The sequence below is a fragment of the Haemaphysalis longicornis genome, unplaced genomic scaffold (assembly GCF_048455015.1).
Source record: "Haemaphysalis longicornis isolate Haplotype H1 unplaced genomic scaffold, Haemaphysalis longicornis Haplotype H1 scaffold_1, whole genome shotgun sequence".
Classification (NCBI taxonomy): domain Eukaryota; kingdom Metazoa; phylum Arthropoda; class Arachnida; order Ixodida; family Ixodidae; genus Haemaphysalis; species Haemaphysalis longicornis.
Genome location: NW_027526203.1, coordinates 448,022,066 through 448,041,483, shown reverse-complemented (window position 1 = coordinate 448,041,483; position 19,418 = coordinate 448,022,066). Strand labels below are relative to the sequence as shown.

Below are 19,418 nucleotides of genomic sequence, written 5' to 3'. Positions count from 1 at the left end.
ACTGGTACGGTTTCTCACCTACAAACATCTGTATCCCTCCCACATTGAGAAGACGCACGTAAGATTAGCTGTACAGCTATTCTGCACTGCAGTTACAGCAGCACTGAGCTACCCCAAGGACTAAGCAGGCCACACGTGATGCGGAGTTTGCCACTGTGGGGCCGACAATTCGTTTCATGAAAATGATTCACAGGTGGTGTACTCTCATGGATGTCAGCCACTTCCAAAAGCACATCCACCTGAACAATGTTGACGCTCGCCAGCACACGCCAGTAGACGATGGGATACTGGAATGGCTTGAACTTGCGTTCCTTACATACGTAAGGAATTCAACATGAGAGCCGGGCAAAGAATTTCTTCAGCAAGGAAACTTAACTAGCCTTAGTATTCACAAGACATTCAAATGTTGCGTGCATCCGTTTTTTGCTCACCAAGAAAATGTTCAGGTTTGTTCTGACACACAAAATGTCAAGTGACCTGATCAAATCTATGTTTTGGTTTGTGTGTCGCAGCGCAGGTTGCAATGATGCACTTGATGTCAAAAGTGTCGTACACGGCCTGGAGAAGATGCTCAAGACAGGAACTGCTGCTGCTTCTTTGAACAGCAGTGTACAAAGCTCGTCATCTTTCTCCTCCAAGAAACTTGTGTCAGCCCCTCAAAGTTGCCATCTAGACTATAAGATGGCTGCTACATTCATGAAAATTGCGCAAAAAGAGCTAGCCAAGCACTGCACCACACCGAAGCCCGGCCCCTCCAATCCAGAAGTGGCCAGCATAGCGCTGATTGGAGGCTACTTAGCTCGAGCTGCAGATGAGCGCATTCCATGCGAGAGTTGCACTACCCTTCTTCAGGGACCAAAGACCGATGCTCCCATTCTTGGACTCATTGCTCACCAGAACCGGGGTGAAATCTGTTATTCCAGTTAAGAGCAGGTCAAGGTAGAGCTTGGGCTGCGAAAGTTTGCAGACATTGTGCTTCATAACTGGAAGTCAATTGTCAAGCTGCTGCAAAGAAGTGCAGAAAAAAGTGTAGAAACCCTCATGGCCTCCCCATTCTCCTTTGCAACAACAAGGACAGAGAGCATTGAAAGATGCTTCTGCAGCTCATTGCAAAAGAATTCATGAAGCCCCTTTACACCAACTATAGCTGGAGTTACAGACAACGTGGCGAAGCTACTGGAGCAAAAACCATTGTCCCGGAAGGTGCTCAAGTTATAAGCAATTTCTGTATGGTCGAAGTGATGCACACATTTCTGTGTGGTCGAAGTGATTGCTAAAGCCTCTTTTTTATTTGAATCATGAAAAAATTTGTATTGTTACTAGTTCTGCCAGAATGGCACTGATGTGCTGTTCTTGAAATAAATTGGCGAAAATAACAAAATTTCTGTGGCGACTCCCAGACATAGCACCGACGTGCTATTCTTCCCCGTCTTTCATACTCACTCCTTGCCTTCTCCATCCTCTCTCCAACCTTCGTGCGCTACCCGTGCCCTCTCTCTCTATTTTCAGGTTATCCCATGTTGCATTCACCACGAATTGCACAGCGGCCTTTAATTTTCCCATTCATTCTCCCCTTCAGCTGCTGCGGACAAGCGAGAGCCTGCAGTTTGTTTTTCCCACGTAGCTACACGTCACTTCAGGGCAGGTGACAGATCGCCTCTGATTTTCTCGGGGTGGGAACCTCTGGCACCGCATAAGCTCTCCCTCAAGTTGCTTTCCTGGCAGCCAGCTGACTCTCCGGATGCCCTAAATGGGAGACTAGGTGTGCACTCACCTGCAGATGCAGCAATAATGTTACTGGCTGCTTGGGTGGTTGATGGACAGACCAAAATTTTCATGTTCACCTAGCCCAAGAGAAACTGACCTACAGTGATGGTTCATGCTACACGCTTGGAAAAGCAGCCAAAAATAGTGCCAGATGCCAGCGCCACAGTGTGGCAGAAGGGCGAACCATTGTGGGCATCTGACTCCAATGAGTGGCCGGGCAAACTGCTAGGCATCTTTTTAAAGGAGGCGTTGGTAGAGCGCAATAAATAGGACCAGAAGGAAGAAAACACGAGACAGTGCTCATCCCATGTTTTCTCCCTTATTGTCCTGTGCACTACTTACACAACGAACCTTCCGAGACACTTGGGAAGGGCGGATGGTCCACAAACGCCTTGGCTCAATTTTGCAGAAGTTTGGCTCAGCAACAAGTTCTGCTAAAAGAATCAGCTGTCCCAGCTACAGTGCTCCACTGGAACAAGCTGGTTCATGAACGAGCAGGTAGCTTACGTGGTGCAGACACCTTGATGACCTCGAGCATGTCAGAGGTGTGGCACGGGAACTTGCGCATACTCTCGCGCAGCACCAGTTTGTCACCGAGCAGCTCTGGGTTGAGGCACAGTACGCCCTTGTAGCCGGCGTAGCGCACCTGGATGGCAGACGGCTTGTCCTTGATCTCCAGCACATCACACACCTGACGGGAGGAAAAGGGTGTGCTTTAAAAGGTCAGCCACAGAGGCTCATTCAGTGTTGAATGCCGAGTACACGGCAGTCCACAAAATGTCAACAAGGTGCCTATGTAAAGACCACTAAAAGCCTCGGCAAATTTATTGTCAATAACGCGAGCCAGCTGTCAGTGCAGTTTGTACAGCTGCTGTTGTCTGCAGTTTGCAATATGCAAAGAAGTAACATAGAGGTATGCCCTAAAGTGCATATCTCTGCATTACATTTTCTTTTTTATGAGCTTGTGTTCAAATGTCAGTTTTTGAGAGCACCTTTGGTGCAAGAGCATGCATGAAAACTGTTACTTGCCTGTTAAATTGAACACACCTATATGTAATGCAAAGTTCCATGCATTGTGTGGCACAACCCAAAGTGTCAATAAAGGCTAGACAGCATCGCAATCCGAAAGCTATTAAGTCAACATACAAGTTTTGTTTGCTGGAAAAACTGCCCCATTAGAAGAACAACCATACTAATTTTAACACAAATTTCACACAATTATACTATATAACATGAAAAGTAGATGAACGATTGGTGCCTCACAAGGCACTACATTGCAATGCCCCTATGTCATCTCATGAACTATCAGTTTGTGTGATTGGTGGCCACCAATAGTGCAATTGTATTGGTACGTTTAGCTACATTCCATTGCGTGACTTCAATGCTACCATGGAGTTGATGCACTGACTTTGTTTTAAAGCAAGGCTGTAGTTTCCACACTGATGCCGTTGTACGCCAATTTGCCCTGCAGGAAAGCCAACTTTCTCCGACGATGATCGTGGGTGAAGTGAAGAAAAAAAAAAATGCTGCCCATGGCCGGAACCTGCGTCCCTTACGTTATGAAGCCGGCGTTTATCCGATTGCTCCATTTCAACATGGTCGAAGCGAACGCCAAGCAGAAGGCACCAATTCGCGCCGTACCCCCCAAACGCAAACATTAGGCCGGCGGAGTGAACACCCGAGAGTTGCTGTGGGTACTCTGGAAAAGTTCTGCGTACCTCAAAAATAGCACGTACTCGCAGTGTAAGATTGGCCAACCAAAGAATCCATCTTGAGAATGCTTTGCGTTCAACCATCGTCGTCGTTAGACAGAGCGGTGCATGGTTTTTTGTACTGACCAATGATGTCCCTGGTCACTGTGTGGCAAGAATTTTAATAAAAGTTTGGTGATGGTTGTGAGCTCGTTTTGGTGAAAACAATGCCCTGCATGGCTGGATTGTTGAAGGGGCCATGCAGACAAAACACAAGTTTGTTTTATTCGAAAGATTTCGTGTTTTATAGTGCCCCCAGCGCTTGTCCGGAAGCAAACGACGCTTTATTCACTGAGAAATTAATCAATTTAAGTTAAAATTTTGATTCTCCCACCAAATTGTGTGTTTTCGCGACGTCTGCAATGACCTCACAAGAAACCTTCTCCAGACGATTGCGGAGCCTCGTTTACTGTTAGTCAACCTCGATGGCGCCACCATACCGCGAAGGGCTGTTTTCTGCCTTTGCTTTGTTTTTGACCGTATTTGTACCTCGCTTGTTTTTGTTAAGGTAGAAAAATAATCATTTCGTGAAACATGGTGTTCGTTCGACAAATATGGTCAGCGCTTACGCCAATCGGCCAGTGTCGTCTAAGAGAACCCCAAAGCGCCACAGTGCTGTGAGGCTAAAACAAGCATTGTGTGCACAGTAACAACAGCAGTAGGCATCGGTACTTCTATGTTTACCTGAACTTTTGTAACTTCCACTGTTTACCCCACCATTCTCACTGTTATAAAAAGAATATGCCCTTAATTTAAGCACAAATAGCTCATTCGGCAAGCTTGTAAGCCCTGTCTAATTTGTGTTTGGTTTTGGTGGCCTCAGCCAATCGCATAGCAGCTGCATATGACATCAGAGGTCCTGTTGTGGGAAATGAGCTAGTGAGTCGCATGGCCATTCCTTTTTTTTCCTAATTATATAGCTTATTTGGGCGAAGTTTACGTTAAAAGTGGTGTCCGTATGATTCTAACGAGGCAATCTTTCGAATGAATTAAACTTGTGTTTTGTCTGCATGGCCCCTTTAAGGGAGTTATCAAAGGGAAGTTTTTTTTTTCGAATAAAACGAGGATATCTGTTGTCTGCATGGTCTCATGCATGACGAGGGGACCATAACTTTTGCCACAAGCTCTCGTGCTCTTACACTTTTTTTTTTTCCCCGTAAAGTAACGAAATTTGAAAGGCACATTGAAAATAGCATTATTAGTGAATTGTGAAGTTTCACCAAGATATACAGAGCAGATTTTTTTTCTTTTTTCTTCTTACAAGGGTTTACACATTGCTTACTCGTGACAAGCTTGATACCGTAAGGACAAGTAGATTAGTTTGAGTTTGTTGCCCACACCTTGTGTAAGACGGAGCTTGAAACCATGCCAATGCCGTCTGAGAAGACGTACGGCTTGCCCGACTTGGGGTGGCGGCCGCCGACTATGTCCGGCTCCGTGACCGCAGCGACTCCGAGAGGCACCTTCACGGTTGCCTCGGTTGAGGAGAAGCAGAGGCCCATGCGCGCCATCCTCTTGGCAATGTTGCTGATCTCACTGAAGTCCCCCATCCACTTGCGAATGCCTTCGGGGCTCAAGCCACGGGTCGCCTGTTGTGGGCGGGTGAAGGTAGAAACCGGCAGGCAAAGCAAACTTCCTAACAATAAGGTGCATAGCAGTGAATATTACTATACAGGGAAACTGCTGGAATAACCACCTCTTTGACTGAAGTTTCAGATGAAGAAAGCATATACTTCAAAACCCAGTGTTGAAAAACCATTCAAAAAGCTCAAACTGGATTTCATTTAAGAATTGGCTCTCTCTGTACAAATATTTTCTGCAACAGATTTAGTTAACTGAGATAAAATAAAACAAAGTGCAAGTTTTGTCCTACATTTTTCTTTCTAGTGGATGTAAGCTATCTATCTGTTCTGGCAGGCTGTTTTGTCTGCTTGAAGTGCAATCAGATGTTAACATAAATGTATTAAACAAAGCAGGAGAGCAAAAGATGTGAACTTTTGTGCCAGGTAAAAACCAATTTGAAATTTGAATAGATACCATTACAGCTTACATACTGGGCACACAGACCCAAAGTTTGCCCTGTCCCTTCTGTGCAGTGAAGCATCATTTCAGCACTGTTTCCCCAATGCTCACTGAGCCCCTGGGCATACACAGGTTGTACACAGGTTTAACAGGTGTATGCCTACTTTGCTGGTTACTTCACAAAAGTGCAGTGTCATACATAAGAACAGCGTAATAATGAAGTGAAAGAAAGCCCATAATCATACTTTTTTCTTCACCCTTTTCATGTATGACACTCCAAAAAATCTTCAACCAGGGTAGTAGTTTTTACTTAAACCTCGTTATGCTAACACAGGCTCGGCATACATCAGAGTCGAAGAAAATGTCAGTACAACATATATCGTTGTCTCAGCATTCCCTATGTTGGTGTTCCAACACATAAAATCCTCAAAAAATCAATGGGATCTGCCACGTTAGTTGTAGAAAAACTGGCACCCAAAAAACCTTGGCACTCTTTGACATTAACTGGGGACGAAATGCCAGCTTCTGCTGCAGCACGTTATATTTTCAACTGATTATATTTTAAACTAAGAATGTTTCAAAGCAGTTTTGCATAAAACTGCTTGGATAACTTATTAGAGTTTGGGTTTGGGCTAGTTGGTAGCGGTAATTCATGACTTCGTGTAGTGCCAACAAAACGACAAGGACAAAGGGGGGCGACGGGCACAAGCGCTAACTTCCAACTGAGTTTATTGAAGAAATTTGCAAATTTTTGTGTGCAAATTTTGTCATTAGCTGTTTTTTCTGTTCTTTCCTATCTTTGTTTCTTTCGATAAGTGTTTTTAAATTCACGCATTTCTTCAATAAACTCAGTTGGAAGTTAGCGCTTGTGCCCGTCGCCCCCCTTTGTCCTTGTCGTTTTGTTGGCGCTACACGAAGTCATGCTTGGATAAGTTGACAAGAATTCGGTCGAGTGAGAAGTTACTCTTGATAAAATTCCACAGCAAAAACTACCTTCCTATTTCTTAAACAATGCACCAGCCCTCTACGTGTATCCAAAAGAGCCAAAAAAGGAGTTGTTAAAAATGGGCAGCTTTATAATGCTGACCATGACAAAGAAGGACATATGGGGTTTTAAATGCTAATGAATGCAGGTAGTACTCATGTGTTGAAATTATGCACAGGGGAGAGCATTCAACCATCTGCCAGTAAGGTTCTGCGTGCACCCCGTCACCATAATGAAACCCGCTTAAAATTTATCTGGCTGTAGTGAAAGGTTCGTGTGCATATCTTTACACCCATTTACTTCTAAGTTTCATAAACTTCCCCGAATTTTAGAGGCCGTAAAAAAAAGACGCAAAACCCTCAGCTGAAGCATACCAGCATCACAAGATAAGTTGGTGACTCAGAAAAGGGTCTTATCAAACCGTTAGCAAGGTTAGCACCTAGCTGGGACCTGCAATGTGCTTTTGATCGGGCAAAAACCAGACAAACACGAGCAATGACAAAGATGCTGGCCCATAGGCTGCGCCTCTTCTGACTGCAAAGAGGAGACGCCAGTTGCTTTAGTGCCTTCTCTCCCTGATTGCTGGGGGTGCAGAAGCCCACCTGAATTAAGGGGACTGTTTGACAAATTTTCGAACATGGTGAACCGATTCTTCAGTGTTCTTATGGAAACACACATGTCAATTTGTTGTGTGTTAAAAGCCACCGGGCACTTGTACCACCCACTACCCACTCAGCTCAAGCTTTCCTCTCTGTTCCAGCTTACCAAAGCATACAGCCAGGCACCATGATCCCGAAGTTGGCTGCTCGATGCGGCCAAGAGCTTGAACTGGCGCTTGCCAATCCAGATGCCTTCGCGAAGGCGCTTGCCCACAACAGTGTCCATTACGTCATCCTGGTTCGTGTGGAATGCCAGCGAGTGCGAGAGTGGCTGAAGGTTGTCATCGCGAATTGTTAACCTAAGTGCAAGGTCTGGGTTAAAAGTTCGCAGCACCCTATTTTCAGTGTGGACACAAGGGGGCAGGAGGAGCAGCCGAGACGGAAGCAAGAAAACACGTCGGACAAGGCACGATCCGGGAGGCAATTTATGGGGAACAAAATTTCGAGACAATTTGTGGAAGGCTGCTTCAATGGCTTGTGGCACACTGAGGATGCTACGACCCTCGAGGTCAGTGCTGACGGCAAACAGGGCTCGTTCGAGCGTGGCTTCATCTTGGAGGGCCAGGTCAAGCACGGCCGTGGCGAAGCTTTCCAGTGAACCTTCCTCCGACAGGAGGACTAGCTGTGCTGCAAGATCGCTGCTCTGCAGGATAAGGGCACACAGGGCGTAACAGCACTCGTAAGCCACCTGTGGTATCAGTTTCGACTCAAACCACACTCGCATGGCCTCCAGTTTCGAACTGACGTCCCGCACAGTCATAGAGGTATAAACAAAGGCTGTTCCCACATCACACCTTCGACTGAGGCGGCCTAAAATCTGGCGTGCCTTGAACTTGTTGCGGAAATTCAACAAAACAACAAAGTTTCCTCCAAGCTTGGAGCTCTCAGTCACACCAGTGCAGAAGCAGCCAAGTTCGAGTGCTCTCTCGTACAGAAAAAACTCTGGGCTTTGAAATCGAGGGAAGTTATTTGAACTTTTGTTTACCGTCTCACCCTGGCCATCAGACTCCCGCACTTCTGCTTTCTTATACAAAAGTGGGAAAGTTGACAAGTGCAGATAGATACCAGTTGAGGTCACATCCCCTTCATTGTCATCGATAACCACTCGCACTATGTTCTGATAGGAAATCTCCAGTTTGTAGGTGTCGTCAGCCTTGCCGCAGTGGTAGGAGTGCTGCAGCATCAGAAAAACTGAAAGTTCCCGCACGTCATGCTTGAAGACACACGAGAGCATGTATCCGACACCTTTGATGCCAGAGTTCACGGCAAAGCATCGTGCAAACGTAGTGAGGCCGGAAAAGGCACCAAATTCCACCGAGGCCAACTGGACATTCCTTTCTAAAGTGACCGAACCCCGAAGGAAGCCATCCTTGCGATCAGGGGCAAGCCACTGCAGAAGACGAGGGCTTTGTTCCTTCTTTCCATCCGAACACCACCGCCGAACTAGACTAAAGTACGGTGCCTCCAGCTTTAAGGGTGAAATCTTCCTATGAAGGCGCACGGTCACCACAGCCTGATATATGCAGTCACCATACGAGCCATTCCATAGTTCCATGGGACTTGAAACGTCCACATGGGCGCCAGGTTCCGCAGCCTGAAAGTACTCTACGTAATGCTTCACGTGACTTTTGGTATCTTGCAACGAGACATGGGTCCAAAATGCCGTGAAGTTGAGGACGGTTGTGTTGGACATCATGCGCTTGTCATCACCGAGGCAACCTGCGAAAAGAAAGAAAAAGAACCCGAAACAGCAATATGCATATAGGTCGCACCAAACACACAAAAAAGAAACAAAGCAAGTACTATAAGGGACAAAAGTAGGTGGGATGCAGTTCCAGCTAAAGCATTGGCTTTAAGCATCTGTTGGCTGGAATGCATCTGTTATGCTGCTGAAGGTGATGCTGCAATCTGCGATGCATCACGCACATAATTTGTGAACACTTTCGACCACTGAGCAGTGGAAAAATAATTTGAAGTCTAAAACTGTGCCCAGACTTTTCTCTTGATAGTGGGTAGGCCACTTAATAACAGAAAATAGAGTAAAAAAATAGGACGTAATGGAACATCAAAACAAGTGGCAAAACGTATCTGCAGCTAGTCAGTACGAACCTCCATAGTTGTTGCCTTAAACACCTTTCCCAGATCAGAGTTGAGTGTATGCCACAGCAGCATCCCATTATGTTTTATTTAGAGTGACTACTATTCTGTGGATCAGACCACAAAATAATGCTCCGATCACAGCCCAATAAGTAACACCGAACTGGCCCAGCGAGCCTTCTTTGGTGTGGATGGTGCTGCTAACACATCCACAAGGAATCCAGAAAACACCTACATAGAGTCTCAAAATTTGCAAGTGATTGGCATCTACAGATGCCTCCCCTAATAAGCATTTAGCAAAACAGAAAAAAAAAAACTGTGTGGTCCCCCAGATTATCTGGTCTGCTTCACAGAAAAATTTGCTGCCTGGTCCACATAAACACTGTTCATAAAGCCAACTCTGGAGCAAAGGTCAACGTTTTGAAGGCTTTGGCTTTTGCTTCAGTTCGTGGGCACTGACACCAACTGACTATGCCGACCTTTAATATGTACCCCCAAATGTCTTGATGTCTTACTGGATTCCTGCCCAGTAGCACAGTGAGTATTCTTGTCATCATTATCAGGCTTTTGTGCTGCACAAACTGTCAATATATGGCATGAAATCAGTGTACATGATGCAAATTCCTCATTGCACTCAGAGTCACACACAGTGGTTCCAATGGGTTCTAGCAAGGTCGTGCAGTCATGTATACCAATGAGATACGATAACCTATCTAGACCTGTCTGTACGGACAGACTGGGCTTAACCCATCTCTTCCTGCGGCAAAGAGTACTGTGGTTTTTTTTTTCGTGACTCAACTCACCCTGTTACTCGAACCTTCTTTGTTGATGCCTTGTGTAATCAATCAATGAAGTGAACCTCGTTGATACCTTGTGTAATCTTGTTGTATCACCTCCATGCTTGCTGTGGCTTTGTGGGGTTTCATGTGAAATGTACACCTCAATATGCTTTTTATTGGTTTGTTTCTTTTGTGAGTAGAGGTTGTATTCACTGACATGGCGTTGCCATGCCAGAGCCTGCGGGTCCTTGTTGCTAAGGCGATGTCGTATGCACAGGCCGTGCACGCTACAGCTGGCCGCGGCTCCTCCATATCTGCTGGGCTGCCCGTGACGTAGTTTGTGTTTTCCTTGTACAAGGTGTGTTCGAGTGATTCCATAATGGAGGGTGTGCTGCATTGACGTTGGTTATGCGACGAGAATGGCTGTTCCGTTCATTGGTATCCACGTAGACTTACGAGCAATTACCAGTTGGCTGTGGCTCAAAGCCTGCAAAGTGAATGCCATAGTAGGTAGCGCTCTTGTGTGGCAGCGTTTGGCACACTTCTGTCAAATGATATTTAATCTCAAAGATGTGTATGACCAAAATTACTTCCGCCCAGACTGGTATCCCTTGCTTATAGATGTTCATGGTTGTACACCCTGTGTACTAGCCACGTTTACTAACTGCCCATTATGCAGCTTAGTTTTTGTCCTATCATCTTATATTCAAACCATCTATTTGGGCATACAGTTGTAAATAGCTCTTGTAAATATCATTACGTAAATTGTACTGTGGTGTAATAAACACCATGCCTGAAAAAAAAAGAAAAAAAAATGTCTGGGATACTGTAGTGGTCCAGTTTCTGCCTGTAGACATCACTAAAACGCAGGGCTCCTTTTGTAGCACACGCAGTCGGGGTGGTGTACAAAGTTCCACTGTCGTGTGGGAAGCAATGCATCAGCCCAACCGGCCAATGTCTTACAAACTAAGTGTTGGCAACCACCGCGATGATCATTTGTCTATTCATTGCCATGACTGTAACTTTGCGATATTGTTTTAGTCATGTTTTCCGAGAGAGACATAGTAAGCAGAATGTAAGAAATAATTGAAGCCGATTTGATTATAAAATCAGGTTCATCTTGCGCGAGCGTGCCGTCGCTGAATCTGCCAGATAAGGAGTCTTGAGTTTCTTCGCGTGGCCTCCATGTGCCGGCACTGAATGCGGAAGGGTGATATTGGCGTGACTGTTTATATGCACTTTTCTTCCAAATAAAAACTAGTTGGACGTTACCAGTGATGTGGTGTTCCTTGTCTGCTCTGTCCTTGTTTCTATGCACAATGAATTGTTCAATACTTTTTAAAGCACAACTTTATATGGCTCGGCTGTAGGGCAATCTGGCGGTCCTGTGTACGCAGAAAATTCATCCGGCACAACCCCCTGCGCATGCACGATAAGACCAGGTTGGAGAGGAGTTAGAAGTACGGGGGTGAGGGCGATAAAGAGTCCCTCTCGCAGCCGAGTGCCCGAGCGCGCAGCGAGCTACTGCGTGAAGCGCAGCTGAAGATAAGCGATAACGGCGGTAGGGGAGCTGTGGCAGTGCGGGCTGGGCAGCGTAAACGTGGCAGTGCCGCACCACGCGTCATACGTACTCCACAGTAGCAGGCAGCTTACGATCACCGACGCCGCAAGCAGAAACGGGATCGTTCCTGCTTGCGGCTTTTGCTGCAGACCGGGCATAGGCTTTGATGAACTGTGTAACACAAGGTAAACACCGGCACCGCACGTTACAGCTTTGTTGATTAATCCTCGGTACGGAGTGAATGGGCGCATTTTTTTTTTTGTCTTTGTTATGTGTGACAAGTTTTCGTTTCACTGGCCTATGCTTTGGTATTTGTGAGAAGTTTTTGTGTTGTTGACCTGTGGTCCCTACTCGGCCGCGTTCAGTAACCACGACGTACTTTGTGTGCAATAACATTTTTTTTTCGGTATGTCTGGTCCACGGAATAAAGCTGGCCATATATATTGTGGCCTGGATGGAATAAGCACTCTGTTCCACATGAGTCATACCAGGAGGCGATGGTCATACGTGCATAAAATGACTTACCCAACTGTATTGCTGCTCACACATATTTAAATAGAGGCACGGTATTTGGAGGATACCTAACAATACAGGAAAACAATCTCCATGTTTCAGACGTTCTATGCAAGCACGGCTGCATATTACGAGCTCAGTTCGGTTGTCAGTTCTCCCTGTTTTGTTGTTTGTCCGTCTGTCCACTTAGCGCGCTTCCTGTTGATGGTACGCTTCGGCGAAAGTACGAAGGATGGCGCCACTGCCCCATTCATGGTGACCCTATTCTGAGGCACGCGCCCGCTTCAAAGGGAACGACCGTCAAGTATCTATCTATCTCTATCTGGGTCTGGCTGGCCCCATCCAAAAATGTTTGTAGACGCAGGCATAGAGGAAAGAAGCAAAGCAAGCACGACTACGCGTTCACTCGCTGTTCGCTCAGTAGGGTGTGTTCGCTCGCTTTTTGTAGTTGGGAGCTACACCGCATTTGGATTGCAAAATTGCGGTGAAGTTCAAACGTGAAACCAGTTCAACGTGCGCTGATTGAACGTGCGGCGAGAAAAAAATCGATCACGGCGGATTTTTTTTCTGCTTCGATTTCTTTATTCCTGTATCATACTAAAATGACAATCACCTCATTCAGCGCTATAAAGCACCTTCAAGTAGCCGAATGGCAGTGGCAATAAGGACTGCATCTCTGATGTGTGTTCTTACGGAATCCCTCGTCCCATATGTTTCTGTTCTGCACCACAGATAAACCTGGATGTGACGAACTCCTGGGTAACGAATTTCTGGATTTAACGAAGTTTTTCGATTCCCCAATGCTACCCCCGTTGAAGCACATGTATTTGCGACCTCTATGTAATGAAAGCGGTTAACCTTGATGTAACAAAGTCGGCGAGCTTATAAGTCATTGTTTGTTTGCACTTTTACTCAAAAATAAACTGGAGAAATGAACTAATTCAGCGAATATTAGCCCTACCGTAAGGAGTCAGCAGCAATGAAAACGTCTGGAATCGCCTAAACACGAAACCATGCACGAATAAACCCGTCATGATATGATGATGATGATGAACGAAGGCCTAGGCCTGGCTATCACCATCTCGTTGCTCGTTGTTAACGTCTTAAGGAACCAACCAACCAACCAACCATGGCTAACGTCACTTTTGGTTTTTCTTGTGTGGCGTGACACCATACGAATAACCACCCTTCACTTCTTTTTTCCCGCGCGCACCGTAAACTACCATATGGGCTTCCACGTGCGAGTGCGGTTTCGGTTCCAGCCTCAAATTTTCAGGTGCCAGGTCGTCCTGTCGGCGTGTTGTGTGTCTCCACTTCTATCTGTGGCATCGGTTCGTCGATGATTAGTGCTGCTGCAAGAAAACGAAAAGTTGTGTCTTTTCAAGAAAAGCTCACAATTTTAAATGCCGTCACCGCTGGCGAGAAAGAAAAATGTTGCTGCCTGGTATATTGTATCCCCCCGAACAACCTTGAGTGCGGTAAAAAGCAACAAGTTCGCAAACAGGCACCCTTTCAGCATACGTTTGGTTCTTGTAACACGTTAAGGCGCCGAAAAGTGTCAAAAATCAAAAGTGATACTTGATACTTGAGTTGCGTTTGTTAATACGGGTGTAAGTGACCTTGCTTCTTTGGAGCGTCGTGTAGTGCCTTAGGGCGCGCGAAACGAAGAGGCGCCACTCAGGCAGTTATTCGCTGTGAAATAAATACATAAATCCATCGTTTCTGATTCATTCCCGCGAGCCTTAATTCGAAACCTGTATTTAACGAAAAATTGCGAACTTTTGTCAACTTCGTTGCAACCAGTTTTAACTATATTTATATACATATATATATATATATATATATATATATATATATATATATATATATATATATATATATATATATATATATATATATCCCACCCGGCGGGCATTTTTTCACCACTTTCTTTTCGACTCAAAAAATTCTTTATCTCTTTCTATGACCCACCACAACCTCCCCTTTGCTTTCCGAGGTTTTCTTGACTGCCAACCCTTATTTTCTGTCTTATTTCACGGAGCCCCTCATTTCCCATTTTCTGATTCGCTATATATATATATATATATATATATATATATATATATATATATATATATATATATATATATATATATATATATATATATATATATATATATATATATATATATATATATATATATATATATATATATATATATATGTATGTATATATATATATATATATATATATATATATATACATGCATGGGGGGGGCAGACCGTTCCCCCCCACGGAAAACGATAACTTTCTCACTATTTGGCTTCGCTGGTCTCCCTTCTTCACAGTAGGAGGGGAAGGGCTCTAAATTTTTTCGTCTTCTTTGGCACCTCCTTACAAAGAAGGAGGGCAGACAAACCAACTCGTCCTGTCCTCGTCTTCACCGCCGGTAAATCAAACGGCGTAGTCAGCCGCCGCGAGCTACTCTACTGACACAAGTCTTGTACTTTTTTACATCAACTCCCCCCAGACCCAGAAAAGCCGCTACCATCCTCCTCACTGCGCCTCACTCTCTCTCATCGGCGACCTGTTCGCCTCCGGTGCTTCATATCTTGATATGGCGTATAGGATGATGATGATGATGATGATGATTGCTTTTGGTTTCCCCTTTGTATCGGGGTGATGACATGTCATCTTACCAAAAAGGACTAATGTACCTACGTTACTCTTGGTTTAATACTAGCGCTGCTTAGGGCAAGCACAAAAAGCTTATTAGGCACAAAATACTTTTTTTTCTGTTACAGGTGGTAACTGTCTTAGGCAATATTCCCCTCTCTGCTTTTCGTCCACCAGCATTATAATCTTCTTTTCGTCCCCTCGACAGCATTGTAGTTAACTTCCTCTGTGATACCCTTAAATCCTAGCGCTTCTGGAAGCCGAATATTTCCTTCATGTAAATTTGGATGGATCCCCTCACATTCTAACACTATGTGCCGCATAGTTTCTGTTTCTTTTACGCAGACCACGCATACCCCACCATCATTTTGTGAATACTTCCCGACAAAGCTCTTAGTTCGCAAGCAACCTGCTCTAGCCTCAAAAAGCAAAGCACTGCCCTGGGAATTATCGTAGAAATTTTCCTTTCTGATGTACATTTTCTCAGCCCTGTACATCTCTAACGACGTTTCAGCTTCCATTTTTTCTCCCCATTTATCCGTTTCTATCTGACTTGCCTCTTTTTTGGTTACCTTGGCAGCTTTGGGTTCTCCACTGTTCTTTCCGTATTTCATCGTTAGCCTTCTAGCCTTACTTAACCACTGCGTGTCCACGCTTTCCAAGTATAGGTACCTGAACACCTTAGCTGCCCACCCACGTTGATATATAGTTCTTAGCCTCCTCTCAGAAGATATTTTACTCTGCGCTTCTCGAACTTCAAACGACGCCCAGCCCTCTCCCTGCAGTGCTTCGTTAGTTTTTCCATTCGCGCCTAAGGCCAAACGGGCTACCGTTCTCTGGTTCACTTACTCACCCCCGGAAGAATGTCTTCCCAGCAATGCGTTTGTGTTTAGAAGTGAAGCCAGATCGGTGTATGCTTGGATTTTATAAGCTGGCTTTCCCACATTGCGTGCTGCCTAGTGAAGCCTATTTACGAAAAAAGTAGGCGGTAATCGGCGTGAACACGGCGGAGGCGCGATGTCCGTTGGGAGCCCGAATACCGCAAGGCGGAAAACGCAAAGCGTCGGCGTCGGCGTGGGAACCCTTTCCCGGCGCTGTTTGAGTGCACGTGCTTGTGGCCGACAAATAACCCCCAAACAGATGGTCCGCTGGTCATCCCCCATCACAGAGTGGAATGGCACTGCTGCTGCTTCGTCTGCTTCAGGGAGAGCAGGGACAGCCGTGTGCTCATTCTGCGCTCTCTACACCGCCGGCAAAGCGAAAAGTGCAGAGGCCGCGCCGCACTCGAAAATCGGAGAGGTGAGTGCTGCACTGTCTGAATGATCGTCCAGCCAAATCAAAGACCACTCCCGACTCTATGCTATTCAGAAATTTAACAACGAATTACTGCATGCCACAGGCAAAGTTGCATTACGTTCATGAGGAACGAACAAGTCGGTTAATCGATTAGCTTAGATAATTATTCATGTAATGACAGCCCAGTCAGAACAAGAGGCAAAAAGTAATGTGTTCAGAACTGGTATCAAGACAGCCTTTATCAATTTTTGTTGTCATTTCCTTTGGTTTCAGGTTGATGTGAAGCCGTGGTGACTCAGTGGCTAAGGCGTTGTGCTGCTGAGCACGAGGTCGCGGGTTCGATTCCCGGTCGCGGTGGCCACTTTTCCGATGGAGGCGAAAAGCAAGAACGCCCGTGTGTACGAGATTTCGGCGCACGTTAAAGATCCCCAGGTGGTCAGAATTAATCCGGAGCCCTCCACTACGGCGCGCCTCATCGCCTGCGTTGCGTCGGCGCGTTAAACCCTACGATCAATCAATCAAGCAATCACCATTCATGAGTACGACATCGACCGCTATCTTCTCTGGAAAATGCTCGTTTAGCTGATTTTGCAGTGCCGATGGCTATGATCCGGATAATAGAGACAACAGAGTTTCAAATTACTTCAATTTCTTTTATAAATTGCGCATTTCGCATATAGACCGAACTATTTGTCAATGCCCTTCAATTCGACATTTTCAGGTCGACTGCGTGTATATATGCGTCACTCTGAGGAATCAGGAGGATTAATGACCAATAGGCCGTAATCGCAAGCTCGTTCTCTGACGTCAAAGCGGGAATCACCCAAAATTAAAAAAAAGACCTGGCTGAGTGTTCTTTGATAACGTATGTTTAATTAAATCCACCTTTTTCGTTAAGCCACGTATTTAAACGAATTTGATTTTTAAACCTGCCGCCATCACCATACATAAGAAAAAGACATCGTGACCACACGGTTTCTTTTTTTTTCTTTTTGGCCCCGTTGAGGACTGATGTTTGGTGGACAGTACCGTTTTGTTCAAGACAACTAAACATTTTGATAGAAGGCACAGAAATATGTGTGAGTCACCGCTTTTTTAAATTCTTGATGGAGGAATAAATCTTTAATGAACGAGCTCTGGCGGTGTTAGTGGTTGTTCGGGCACCAGCCGGTTGGATTTGGCGGGGGGGTCCCGGTTTTGTTGGCCCTCCCGTACACGATGGTGCTAGCCGGGTGCCGCGGGCAAGGGAAAATTGCAGGTGGTTGGGATGCTGCGTAGGTTCGGTGTCGGCCATTAGAATAGAAGTTAGAGAGCAATCTTCAGAGGGTAGCTTGATCTCTGGATACCACGGGACCATGTGGGACGTGGAATATTTTTCCGCTCAGGTGGTAGTTGGTGAGGATGTGAGTACACTGAAGCCCAGCTACTAAATTCTAGAGCTCACTTCGCCTTACCCTATCCTTTAACCCGCTTCCCCTAACGGATCTAGAGCCCGCCTTATCTCCAATGATGATGATGATGATTTCTATTGGTTTCCCCTTTGTATCGGGGTGATGACATGTCATCTTACCAAAAAGGACTAATAATATGTTTTACACTTTTGGTTCAATACTAGCGCTGCTTAGGGCAGGCACAAAAAGCTTATTAGGCACAAAATACTTTTTTTTTTCTGTTACAGGTGGTGACTGTCCTAGGCAATATTCCCCTCTGCTTTTCGTCCACCAGCATTCTAATCTTTTTTTCGTCCCCTCGACAGCCTTGAAGTTAACTTCCTCTGTGATACCCTTAAATCCTAGGGCTTCTGAAAGCCCAATATTCCCTTCATGTAGATTTGGATGGATACCCTCACATTCTAACACGATGTGCCGCATAGTTTCTGTTTCTTTTCCGCAGACCCCGCATACCCCATCATTTTGTGAATACTTCCCCACAAAACTCTTAGTTCGCAGGCAACCTGCTCTAGCCTCAAAAAGCAAAGCACTGCCCTGGGAATTATCGTAGAAATTTTCCTTTCTGATGTACATTTTCTCAGCCCTGTACATCTCTCACGACGTTTTAGCTTCCATTTTTTCCCTCCATTTATTCGTTTCAATCTGCCTTGCCTCTTTTTTGGTTACCTTGGCTGTTTTGGATTCCCAACTGTTCTTTCCGTATTTCATCGTTAGCCTTCTAGTCTTTCTTAACCACTGCATGTCCACGCTTTTCAAGTATAGGTACCTAAAAACCTTAGCTGCTCACTTTCGTTGATCCATTGCCCTCAACCTCATCTCAAAGCATATTTTACTCTGAGCTTCTCTAACTTCAAACGACGCCCAGCCCATATCTCCCTGAACTGCTTCGTTAGTTGTTTTTCTATGCGCGCCTAAGGCCAAACGTCCTACCGTTCTCTGGTTTACTTCAAGGCCTGATAGAACGTCTGATTTTAAGCAGAGTACAGCATTCGCAAACGTGAGACCCGGAACCATTACTCCTTTCCACATTCCTCTTACTACTTACTTCATATTTGTTATACCCCCACAGAGCTCTATGCTTCATTATAGCTGCGTTTCGCTTTCGCTTAACCTTAAGTTGCTCCTCGTGAGTACTTAAGCAGTTATCCCCTTCGTTTATCCACACTCCCAAATATTTATATTCCTTCACTCTAGGTAATTCGCCTTGCTGGATAGACACTACGTCGGTGGTAGCGTCATTGAAAACCATTATTCCTGATTTTTCTGCACTGAAATTTAATCCGAGGTCAAGGCTTCCTGGCCGCAAATATTTATTAGCCGCTGCATATCGGTTTGGTTATCAGCTAAAAGAACAATGTCGTCTGCGTATAACATTCCCGCAATATGCTGTTGTACCACTTCGCCTTGCAGCATATGGGTTAGGCTAAACCCTAGTTGACTTTCTTCCAGTTTCTTTTCTAACCCTGCCATGTAAAGCATGAACAGTATTGGGCTCAAAGGGCATCCCTGTTTCATGAAAGTCCCCGATGGATGTTGACCTCCTGGGCGCATTTCTGTCCTTCCCAAGTAAGGTGCACTCTATTGTCTTTATAGATTGCTATAAGGAACTGTACTAACTCGTCATCTAATCCCTGGAGTTTCAGCATTCTCCACAGCCGTTCTCTGTTTACGTTGTCATATGCCCCTTTAATGTCCAAGAACGTAATCCATAGTGGTCTATTCTGTGCTTTCGCAATTTCAATGCATTGCGTTATCACGAACAGATCCAGTCGCCTGTCTTGTCTAAATCCATTCTGCAGTTCCCCAAGTATTTCATTTTCTTCCATCCATGCTTGAATTTCTGATTTTATCGCCTGCATTACGAATCTATACACCACTGAC

At 45.3% G+C, this 19,418-nt stretch overlaps 1 protein-coding gene across 4 annotated transcripts in view; it reads right to left on the bottom strand.

Annotated features, from left to right (window-relative positions):
* The window catches only part of LOC144155958 (uncharacterized), a 53,139-nt gene that overhangs the window by 29,274 nt on the left and 4,447 nt on the right, over window positions 1-19,418 (bottom strand). For 2 of the 4 annotated variants that reach the window (XM_077687687.1, XM_077687688.1), the window contains exons 2-4: window positions 7,291-8,903; window positions 4,859-5,107; window positions 2,275-2,458 (exon numbers count right to left, since the gene is read on the bottom strand). In XM_077687687.1, coding sequence (XP_077543813.1) covers window positions 2,275-2,458; window positions 4,859-5,107; window positions 7,291-8,880 — 2,023 coding nt within the window. In that variant the 5' untranslated portion in view covers window positions 8,881-8,903. Of the gene's footprint in view, window positions 1-2,274; window positions 2,459-4,858; window positions 5,108-7,290; window positions 8,904-11,332; window positions 11,475-12,146; window positions 12,331-19,418 lie in introns of those variants that run through there. The other 2 variants (XM_077687686.1, XM_077687689.1) reach the window with 2 other exon arrangements.